The 11656-nt window shown below is 40.9% G+C and overlaps 1 protein-coding gene across 2 annotated transcripts in view; it reads right to left on the bottom strand.

Moving 5' to 3' along the window:
• Window positions 1–4487: 4487 nt before the first annotated feature.
• ACE2 (angiotensin I converting enzyme 2) overlaps window positions 4488–11656 on the bottom strand; it is a 51126-nt gene continuing 43957 nt past the window's right edge. The window contains exons 15-18 of one of the 2 annotated variants that reach the window (XM_019525515.1): window positions 7920–8020; window positions 6769–6885; window positions 5882–6076; window positions 4488–5477 (exon numbers count right to left, since the gene is read on the bottom strand). In XM_019525515.1, coding sequence (XP_019381060.1) covers window positions 5360–5477; window positions 5882–6076; window positions 6769–6885; window positions 7920–8020 — 531 coding nt within the window. In that variant the 3' untranslated portion in view covers window positions 4488–5359. Of the gene's footprint in view, window positions 5478–5877; window positions 6077–6768; window positions 6886–7919; window positions 8021–11656 lie in introns of both variants that reach the window. The other variant, XM_019525516.1, reaches the window with a different exon arrangement.

Here is an 11656-nt window from a genome sequence, read left to right on the forward strand (position 1 = left end):
TCATACTGGAAGCAGCCCCAGCCACCTGGCACCACGTGGATGCTTGAGCTGGAGCCACCACCTGCCCATTCACTTAGCAGGTGCCCACATGCATGCCAGAACTAATCACCTGCCCGTGGGCCATATTTTGCCTACCCCTGACCTAAATGTTACATCTGTATGAGCCTGTTGGGAGACAAATGAGGTAAGTTGCCCTCACTTTGACCTCTGATGAAGCAGGGGAACAGTTGGAGTGGCTTTGTCAGACTTGTATCACTACAGAATCATGAAGATGTAACAGTTACATCCCAACAGCTTGAATCTATATCCTTTGTCCTGTAGGGCAGTGGTCTCCGAAGTGGGGTGCACGCAAAACAATCCATTGGGGTGTGAAAAGAAAATATTAGAACTTCTATTTAGATGTATATTTATATAAATATACATATATTGGGGGGGTGTGCTCAAAAATTTTTTACTGATAGGGGTGCGCGATCAAAAAAGTTTGGAGACCACTGCCATAGGGTATCAAGTGGAGCATATCAACCGTGTTTTGGAGGGTGCTTGTATCAGAATCCTATGACTCTTGTCTTGTAAATTTCATCTGATTGCAAGTCTCATACACCTAGATGCACAGTGGTGTGCATCCCTAAATATATGAGAAGAAGTTTGTTCAGTGCTGAAAAGAGAAACTCAAATTCAGTTTACTAAAATTCATTTTATGGGAAACTGTTTTCAAATACATTTAATGGGATTTCCCACCCCTGGATAAGATGTTTCTGACTTTGACTGGAATTCTTGTATGTGCTACTTATAGACAGGTGTGGTTACTGTCTGATTTGCAGCCTGCATCTCTTACTTTGCATTGCTGATGGAATTACCACAAGGCATCTGATGATATTACAACATGGAGGGCACATTACACGATTGGATTTTTTTGCAAAGAACTGGTTGTTTGAGCTGAAAAGCAGAACAAAGTACAGAGGTAGATGGAAAGTTCAAAATAAGCAGCTTTCAAACAGAGATTTCAGAACTTAACAATAAAAACACAACATGGTGACATATGCTCCAATAATATGAGCTGAATAATCTGCGGGTGTGTTTTTAGTTTTGTGCACATGCACACACCCACTCACATGCATGCATGCAGTTTTGGTGTTCAAGCAAAGCCTACTCTGTCAGTTGTATTTGTGGTAATTAACTCAGAACAGCATTTCATCTGAGCATCCAATACCATTCTATTGAAACATTCATAAAATAGAAAGATTACTTGCTGTTCAATTATTGATCCAAGTCAAAAATCAACTAAACTTAAAGGTCAAATGCTAGCCTAGGTAAAGACAATGAAAAAAAGTTCCCTTAATTTTTATGGAATGAAGAAACAAATGACATCAAGCACTGCACTGTGTTCTTACGTGGTTGAGTTGATTATTGCAGAAAGCGCCAGTAAGATATATCACAACTCCATTTATTATAAACCTGGTAAAACATTGTGCACTGCAGCTTGTGCAAGGGCTTTAAACTTGTATGCTTCATTTGTCCTGACCTACAATGCTGCTTCAATCTCAATGCTACTGGTCATTCCAGATGTACTTCTCAAATGCATGTTCTAATGCTTGGTGAGTATGATTTATGATGTCATAATTACAGAGCATGACACTCTCATTAGCCCTTCAGTTTTCAACCTCTGTGGAGAAAATACCAGTGCCTGAATATTTCTGTATTGATTGTATCATCTGCCATTTTGGATGCAACACTTGTCCAACACATTTTTTTTGTAAGTAAAAAAACATTTAAAGTTAAATGTCACTTTGTTGCTGTGTTTTGTAGAGGACTCTGCATCACATGCATGTGCCCTTAAAAGTCATAGAAAATGAGGGCTGGAAGGGATCTCAGGAGGTCAGCTAGTCCAACCCCCTGCTCAAAGCAGGACCATCCCAGCCATGGCTTTGTTGAGCCAGGCCTTAAAATCCTTCAAAGATGGAGATTCCACCACCTGTCTAGGTAACCTGTTCCAGTGTCTCACCACCCTCCTGGAGAGAAAGTTTATCCTAATATCCAATCTAAACTTTTCTTGCTGCAACTTGAAACCATTGCTCCTTGTTCTGTCATCTGCCACCACTGAGAACAGTCTAGCTCCATCCTCTTTGGAAGCACCCTTCAGGAAGTTAAAGGCTGCTATCAAATCCCCACCTTAGTCTTCTTTTCTCCAGAATATGAATACCTATAGGATCAGGCTCCAAATGCAAGAGGGTTTGGGAAATGCCTAGCCCTTGGAACCTAGTTGTGAACAAGGTGCCTGGTTGTCAGAATCTAAGTAGTTCTGGTCAAGGTCCTAACCCAGATATGTAGATTCCTGAGAAATTGTACTGGTTAAATGTACATATTCCTAAGGTTATATAGCTGTAGAGCAAGGTTTTGAGGCTCCAAGTTGAATAATTAGGAATGGCTGAGGCATATACCCCAGGTGCCAAGTTAGGAGGGGTGCCAAAATTGCACCCTGCCCCAGCAGAGTCCATGTCAGGAATTTCAAAACAGTTCCTGGCTGCTACTGCTTTAGAAGCAACAGCCAGGGTAGGCGGAGCACTTGGTGGCAGCACCAGCAGCTCGGCTAGGGACTATCTTGGAGTCCCAGCATGTGTAAGGGTGTTGCCCCAGTCTTGGAACTGCATCCCCTCAGCCTCCTGTACGGTTTGTTCCAGGCACCAACTCATCTTGTTAGGCCATTGGTTGGAGTTCAGCACCAAAGATAGTGCTTAGATGGGATTTAGAAGCCAAAGTCCTTTTATAAGTATAGCCTGTGCATTTCCTACATTCATTATAGTGAATTCCTTGTAGTGAAGACAACAATGCTACGATAATGGTGGTTGAGTCATGTCTGGTGTGTACAGATGACTGCACAAGCTTATGTGCAATAAGTACCTGTAGCAGGTTGCCACCTCCAGACTTCTTCAACCAGGCACTTTCTCCCCTAGCATCTCTCAGGCAACCCCAGTAATAAACAGTGTCTTTTAAAAGAGATGGCTTTTTCTCCCTGGGGCATCTCCAGCACACACCAGTATTATACAGCCTTTTAAAAAATTAAGCAACAAAATCAAAACCAAACCAAACAAAAAAATCCAACCAACCAAAAAACACTGGGAGAGGTCCATGTGACTCTGGTATTCCTACAGTGGACATGCCCTCCACATAGCCCAGCAATTCCCCATTCTGATGTTTCTCCCATGTGCCTCTCCCTAGTTCTGTGTGCTAGTGTTTTTGACTCAGCATCCCCTCTCCTCCCATTAGCCTTCATAGCTGCAGCCCCTCAGCCAAGCTGGCTGCCCTGTCTTAAAGGGAAAGGCCCCACTGTTACAGCACCTTTGTCACACTATTTTCAGTATCACTCAATGCAGGAGTGGGTAAGTCTTTTACTTTGTGTGCTTTTCCTGCTCCCTAGTATACCATCACTCCCCAAAGAAATTTATTGAAGTTGCGGCAAAGTTGGTTTAGATTGAATATCAAGAAAAACTTCTTCACTGTTAGAACAGTGAGGCAGTGGAATAGACTGCCTAGTGAAACTGTGGACTCTGCATCACTGGAGTTGTTCAAGAAGAGGTTGGACAGCCCCTGTTCAGGGATGATCTAGGTATAGCTATTCCTATGTCCTTCTATGGGTATTTCCCATGCTTCTGGGCTTTGCTAGATGCCGCATGAGGCCAGGAGAGAACCCTGCTGCTACATGTGTCAGGTTTTTTTCTGTTGTTTCTTTGTTTTGTTTTGTTTTTTCTTTTAAAGACTTCCTCTAATGCATTGAGATTTTGATTGGGGTGTGCCAGTGCTTCTGTTGGGACTTAAACCCCTCCTGGCTACAGGGTCTTTCCCCAACACTCAGGGTCTATTGAGCAAGATTTTATTTTAACACACTTGTAGCAGCAGAACATTGGCTCTATGGTCACCATGGTCCCCCTGCTTTACCTGCAGCAAGTTAGAGTGCTATGTCTTGTGTTGTGTGTGACTTTGTAGTTTCACTAAGAAGTTAGACAATGGATTTGTGTGGGATGGTTTGAATAGGGATGATCCTACCTCAGGCAGAGTGTTGGACTAGATGACCTTTCAGCCCTACTTCTCTATGGTTCTATGAAAAGCTACACAGAGGCCAAGATTTTGCCTCTAACACTTTTACTAGATTTGTCAATCAGGGAAAATTGTATTAATGGTCTCTTGGCTTGCCCAGATCCCACATGGTGTAGAATTGCAAAGCTCCCTCCCCAATTAACCTGTTAGCTGGAGCAATCACCGAGTATATCATAGAGCACCAAGGTCAAAGCAGGTGAGCATGCAAACCACTTAGCTAGTTCAGGATCTTTTCTCTTCATTAGCATTTTAAAAGCTGTCAGTTTTGTACTAATGCAGAATAAAAAAACATGGTGAACACCATGGTGAATTTTTCTGCCACAAAGTGAGATATCTTGTTTTCCAGCCAGCCCTGGATCTCAGCCTTGTCCTGCACTCTAGATGTCAAAAATATGTATCCCAATGGAAAGTTTAATGCAACAATATAAGCTATTATATAAAAGAAATAAAGTAATGTCAATCTGCAGATCATAACCATACAACTAAAACACTCATATAAGATTCTGATGTGTCCAACAAAGGAAGCAAATTCTTACATATTTGTAATGAAACATTAAATTATTGCCAGTTTATTCCCAAACACAAACATACAGTTGGTTTCATTTTCAGCATAACCCAAAGAAAGATTCCAGGGAATATTGGTTATTTGGTCTCCATACCATACTTACTGTGCCAGCCAGTTGGGCAAGTTATAATACCATGTCATGTCTTCTTTTAATTTCCTGTGTGTCTTTACATTTCTCCTCAGATTTAACATTAATTCCCAGGGAAAAGGTAGAGTCATTTTATTTCAAATGCAAGTATTTGCCTGCTTACTACTAGAGTGTTTTTCCAGCTGATCATCATGCTAGATTCTTATTTTCCTTCTTTCTGTTGGATAGTACCAGTGTCTTATAAAATAATTAACTACTACTTATACACATCTGTTCTTGATCCACAGGCAGCTAACTTATAAACCCTTGGGAATATAGACATATAAAAGAAGCAACAAGAAACTGAATATAGCTAGCTGATGGATAAGTAGTAATGCAATAATATTCAGACAGAGGCAAAAAAGTACATACATGTTGCATTTCCGTGCAGCATATATTTAATCCTTAAATGGCAAACAAGTCATTTAGTTGCCTTAGACTGTGTATGGGTAGTTTCTTGAAAATATCAGGCCTTATAATGCTTAATGACATCTGTATTATTTTGGCCTCTCCCATGAAGTGTTGTCAAAACCAATATGAAAATAAAAACTTAAATAGAAAATCCACATTATCTTCTAAAATGATGTTTGTCTATCTTCACTTGGTTCAAACCCAGCATTGTTTTCTCCATTAACAGAAGAAAGATGGCTCAGGTCACATTTTACCAGTTCATTTGCCTTTTCTTTCTTTTTCCTGTAAATAAAAATAATCTGTTAATATGTGGGAGTGTCTGGCTCTGTTTTATATTTTTTTCTTACTTTGCTCAATTTATTTTGGATTTCAGCAAGGTAATACACTTAATGTCCCAATATGAATCACACTGCACCCACTGACTTTAGTAAGAAGAACAGCAAGCCCACCATGAACAACAGACCAATCTCTGTTGTATCAGTACTGGATCAAAAGTATAGATAACAAATTCTTATGCAAAACAAACAAATAAACCCTATGCAAATCACAATGTAAGTCAGATTCCAGCTTGGAACAGAAAAGAAAATTTAGGTTTGGTGAAAAGCTGTCCAGGACTTTCTTCAGTATTCTTTGCTGCTAACTTTGTACTCACCCTGATCACATACGTTATCTAAAATGAAACTTACTTTTTTTTGTCTCTCTGCCCAGTGAAAATCAAGACAACGATTCCAACTACTACAACGCCTATGACTACTCCAAACACTATTAGCCATATGGTGACAGGTGGTTCATATGGTGGGGTCAGTGTTGGAAGAATACCCTCAAACTCAAGTGTGTTGTCATCCAGTTTGAAAGCCTCACTGATTCTTCCACGAGACATTCTGCCATCAAAAGGAAAAAACAAATAAATATATTTAACAGAGACGTGTAAAAGTATTCTGCTTTCCTTCTAATCTTCTAAATAGCTTGAACTTCCATTGAACTCTTCATTTGAAAAAGCTGCTCGAGTAAAGGAACAATAAACTACTTTCCTTCCTGATGTGACACGGTTGGAAGACAGAAAGGCTATGTAAACTTCTGATACAGAGACGGTAACCTACAATCTCTGTTGCAACCATAAGTGACAGCTAAAGATCTGGTGCTACTTTATGCAGTCTTAATACTCAATTTTGACTGCCAACCCAAAGAAAGACAGGAGACCTTCTGACCTTACATTCACCTAATCTCCCTCTTTCTTTTTGCTTCTCAGATCCTCAATATACTGTATACGACTAGGGCCTCAATTACATCTGTTTTCTTTTTGAAATTTCTGGATTCTATATTTCACCATCTTCACTCAACCATGGCAGTTTGACAAGAGTGTTTTCCAGCCTCCTTGAATCATTGTATATCAGCTACTAAGACATCATCAGAATAGATGGACAATTGGTCTTTTCTGTTACAACAAATTATCTTGTTCTAACTTTTCCCTATTCTAGTTGCAAAAAAACACTTTCTTATAGCACCTCTGTCAAACAACTTGAGCATTTCTTTCACCCTCCATCCTACTTTCACTAAAAGAAAAAAAAATCACCTGATAGCTTGTTCCACATCAGACTTGGAAACAACATTACTGATATGTCCAGGCATGCTGACAAAGAAAGAGAAGGAGATTCTTTGTGTCACAGAATCTACGTAGATATCTCCGCTCCTGAGTGACATAAGAGAAATGTTTTCATGATTAAGAAAGATGTTATCAACTTGAAAATAAGAGGAATAGAATTTTTGAATTTACAATATACAAAAATGTATGACCACAGATTGAAAATGGAATTGTTTTTATTGTCACCTTGGAGATTCCTCTTTTTTTTTATTAAATAATATTTAACGCAGAATCATTGCCCCAGGATTGAGGACTCCAAGCAGCATAATTTCCACTTTGCCAAAAATAGAAGAAAGGGGCTGTCCTCAAAGAGTTGGGACAGCATTAACCCTTCTTTTACTGTGAATAACTGTATAAAAATGACCATGTCTTTGCACATACACTCTTACTAGAACACAGCCAAGACATTAGGGTGATTGATGTCCTTGAAATATGAGCAAATAATTGAGGAATATTGATAGCTTCAGAAAGTCATCCTGAGAGACCTAGAAAGAATTATGTTTTATACTAAAATCCATTTCTATTCACAAACTAAATGAATAAGGACTTTACATTTGTAAATAAAATTAGATTAGGGTAGAATTTATTTATCCTAAGTAGGTTTCATTTCATTCTAATCAACTTGTTCACCTTTTGAAGCTCAAAATCACTTGAAAATTCAGCATCATAAACGTAAGTTTATTATTGCATTGGGTTTCATATAATTTCATTCTTTATTTCTAACTCCAATTTACTTTTCTGATTCTAGAAGAGAGCTCATAGCTTACACTTATTCCTTGTCTGGCATTTGAGCAGAAATTCAGATCTCCCCACTAGCAGTAAACTACATAATCTTCTGTATCAGCCATAAATAAATCATGATCTATTTTCTTGCATGGCTGACATTTTTCTTTCCATCAAGAGTTCTGAAACTTAGGCAGCAGGCAGGAAAGCAAGTGGCTCTCCTGTTACGACCAGCAAATGTCCTTGTGTATCATTTAATATAACTTCCTCTTCTTACATTACATAGGAGGCCTGTCACCAGCATATATCCCTACTGAACCAAATAAGGATTGTAAAAAAGCCCAAACAACTCAACTTACTGGAAGTCAACTGTCTCGTTCTTGACCTCTAAGAAATACTTTCTCATGGCATAGGCAATCGATGACTTGAACAAAAAAAGCTCACTTTCATCCCATATGTACTGTAAATATAAAAGAAGAGATTTTCATGAATGAGAAAACTTATATAGAAATTAATCTATATTATTATTTTTAAATAATTTCTTAAATAATCTAAGACTCGGTATAATAATTACCATTTACTCCACTACTATTTCTATTGTGATAGCAGCTAGAAAGTCTAACCAAAGCTCCACCAAGCTAAAAGCCATACAGAAAATAACAAAGCAATCATTCCCTGTCACCCTCTGTATTATGGCCATTGTGTAAGGCAGCACGTGCCAAATGCAGAAACATTTGGCAGAGAGGGATGGATGAATGGGAGAAGAAAGGGAAAAGGTTTAGCAGAGAAATGAAAGCCTGGAGTGATCTACTATTTCTGTTCTTTGCACAGGTCCTCTAATGTTTAAAGTGTATTACCAACATTATCTGCCTACTTGTCACACCATCAGTGAGGTAGGTCAGCATTATTCTCCTCCTTTTTGCAGATGGGGAAAATAAGATGGACATAATTAATAAGGTATAATAACTGATAAGGTGAACCAGTTTTGGAACCAAACCCAGAATTCAGAGCTTCTGGATTCTAATCATCTTCCACGTTCACCAAATCCTCTCTGAAGCTTATTCTTTTTACGGTGTTTTAACTCATTTAAGATTCTGCCTTTTTGTTTGTTCATCCCAAAACTATTAATCATCTTTACTTGCGTATGTTCTGAATCCCACAGACATCACCACAGAGAGCGCTATCCCGTTTCAGCACTAGGGTTTATAATGTTTAAAACATTGGAACCAAAAAGCCCAATGGCCAAGATCTTGTAAAGTCCTTACCTTGGCTTTCAGTTTCCATTGGAGATATTGTAAATCTAGTCTGCATAAAGGCATCACAATTAAGACTGGTTTCTGTCACAAAATGGTATATGTAACTGTGCTGTTTGTTGTTTTTGTGTTTGGTTTCCCTAGTAAGAATTCTTTGTAACTGTGTTTCTGCATCACAGTGATGTATAGTTGGAAGGGAGCTCATGGGATCAACAAATCCAGCCCCCTGTTCAAGGTAGAAGCATCCCTGACTAAACCGTCCCAGTCAAGTGCCCATTTAACCTGATCTTGAGCACTTCCAGGGATGAAAATTCTACAGCCTCTCTAGGCAGTCTGTTCCAATGCTTAACCACCTCAGGCAGAAAGGTCTTCTTAATCTCCAGCCTAAATTTTCTGTGTTGAAATTTGAGGGCATTTCTCCTACTCCTGCTTCCTAGTCCAGTTCCTATACCTGCATAAGCAACAATAGTACTGCAATAACTGATAACGCACCAAAAACAATTGTGTAACACTACATGAAAGTAAAATTCTTCTCTGACTTCTGCAGCAATCTGTTTACCTTGTGAAGTCAGAGCTTTGACTACTTTTATGATATCTGAGTAGGCATGCCTATAAATGTTGCAGTAATAGATACCCAGCCCCAGGTTTATCCAGCTATCATTCTGATGGGTGGAGTACAAAACTTTAAATAGCCCCTTAAGATAGTATTGATAAAATTCCAGCTATAATATTGAGCCTTGTGATCTCCAAAGACAATGACATAAAATAAGAATTAAAGTGCTGTTGTTGCCATGATGGTCCAGGGATTATTTGAGAAGAAAAGGATTTCTTAGGGTGATATCTTTTTGTGGACCACGTGCCTCTTGCATAAAATGAAAAAAACATTCGATGAGATCTATACTTCATGTTGAAAAGAAGGGTAGATTCACTTAGAATAAAAAGAATGGTTCCAAAACTCAAGATACAGTCAACAGGCCTGTTCCACATCTAGAGCTCAGTAATCAGAGGATGCCTGAATCAAGGCCCACTGCAGCCATTAGGATCTTTATAACAAATTTCAATGATCTTTGGATTAGACTCCAAGGAAATATAAAGGTGACTTCAAGCCACTAATGTAAACAAACAGCTCTGCTGAGCTGATGTGGGCAGGCAGGTGCTGGACACCAGAATCTGGGTCTTAGCATCAATGAAAAAGTTCAGCTATATGAACTATATTTGCACCAGCATATAATTACATTGCACTTTTGTGATTTAGCAATATGTCCATTGTTGCTAAAGCATTCCTAGGTATTTAACACAGTTTTCTCCAGTAACTGGCAGTGTTGACCCCTAGTCTCTTAATCCACTGAGTTTGTTTCAGTTTTCCTTCTACTTTTGCTCTTTTTGCACTCTACAATATTGACAAATGGATTCTCTTGGGGGAAAATAAAATTAATTGGATCCATCCACATGTGTGCTTGTAGCATTTCAAATAAAAGCGGTGCAAATTTGAGTCGGGGCTTTTTTACTCAGTGCACGTGCCTGGACACGCACTTTGTTGTGGAGCAAATTGTGCATCTTGAGGCATATAAACCTGTCTGGCTCCTCCTGGATCTGCATCCAGGCAGGGGAGCTAGAGCCTGGGGCCAGCACCTGTGCTGTCCCCAGCAGTATAAAAAGCTGCCCTGTCCTGGCCACAGCAGTACAAAAACCTGCCCTGGCAAGTAGTTCAGGGCTACTCACTCTCAGGAGCCTCTGGGGCCCAGCCAATTGGTACCTGGGGATACTGCCCCTTGTGGCAGCTGGACTACTGAAGCAGCCCTGATTTCTTCCTGCACCCCTTACCCACTGCAGCAGTCTGGCAGTGGGGGCTGCTACCTGGCACATCTGCCAGACCCAGATGGGGACTGCACAGCCAGTAGAGGCATCTGCCCCTCTGGGCCACCTGCCAGCGAGCTGTAGCTGCAGGGTTGGCCTTTGTGCGGCACTACTGCTATGTGTGCCCCTGGCAAGCCATCTGGACAACTATCACCCAGAAGATGTTCCTAGTGTGGTGGCCTGCTTTGAACTGTCAAAGCATGTCCTCCTGGCCCCAACTGGCCAGGAGGTCAGCCACAGCCAGCTGGATCCAAGGTGCCAGCTCTAAGCAAGCAGGGTCCTGCCACTGGCCTCCCTGGCAGGAATTCTGGTGTTCCTTATTGGAAAACTGAAAAATCCCTGATAAAAAAATCCCGAAGTCACTCTGTAAAATACCCCCAAATCCATATTCCTCCACAATTAAAACAAAAGTCCACTATATATATATAGAGAGAGAGAGAGAGAGAGAGAGAAAGAGAGAGAGAGAGAGAGAGAGTGCGAGACAGAGAGACAGTGATCAGTTGGGCAATGTATTATTGATATATCTACAGTGTTAAAGCAATTTGGAAACCTACCAGTGTCTCTATCATCATAATAAAATGAATTCTAAATACCTACATATTTTGCCCCACAGGGGCCACAGCCCCCCCAACAGGGGCCAAATAGCCCCTGCAGGGACTACCAACCCCCTGCAGGGCCCACATGCCCCAACCCCACTTGCTTCCCCAGCCCCCCAGATTGCTGCCCTGACTGGCCCCATCCCCCACCAGCTCCTGCAGCCCCCCCCCACCCACAATGGCTGCCCCCTCCAGCCCAGCCTCTGGCACTTAAAAAAAAAAGGGCCTCTACTCACCACAGGAGCAGGGGCTGTGGGGGCTCTGAGGCCTCCAGGCAGAGCCCCCCAGGCAGCATGGGGCAGTGGGGCCTGGGCTGGGGCTGCTGGGGCTGTTACCTGGTCCCACACTGTGCAGAGGGGTGGGGGGCAGTGACCCAGACAGGCAGCTGAT

Source organism: Gavialis gangeticus, unplaced genomic scaffold (assembly GCF_001723915.1).
Source record: "Gavialis gangeticus isolate Ggan-Ray unplaced genomic scaffold, GavGan_comp1, whole genome shotgun sequence".
NCBI lineage: Eukaryota > Metazoa > Chordata > Crocodylia > Gavialidae > Gavialis > Gavialis gangeticus.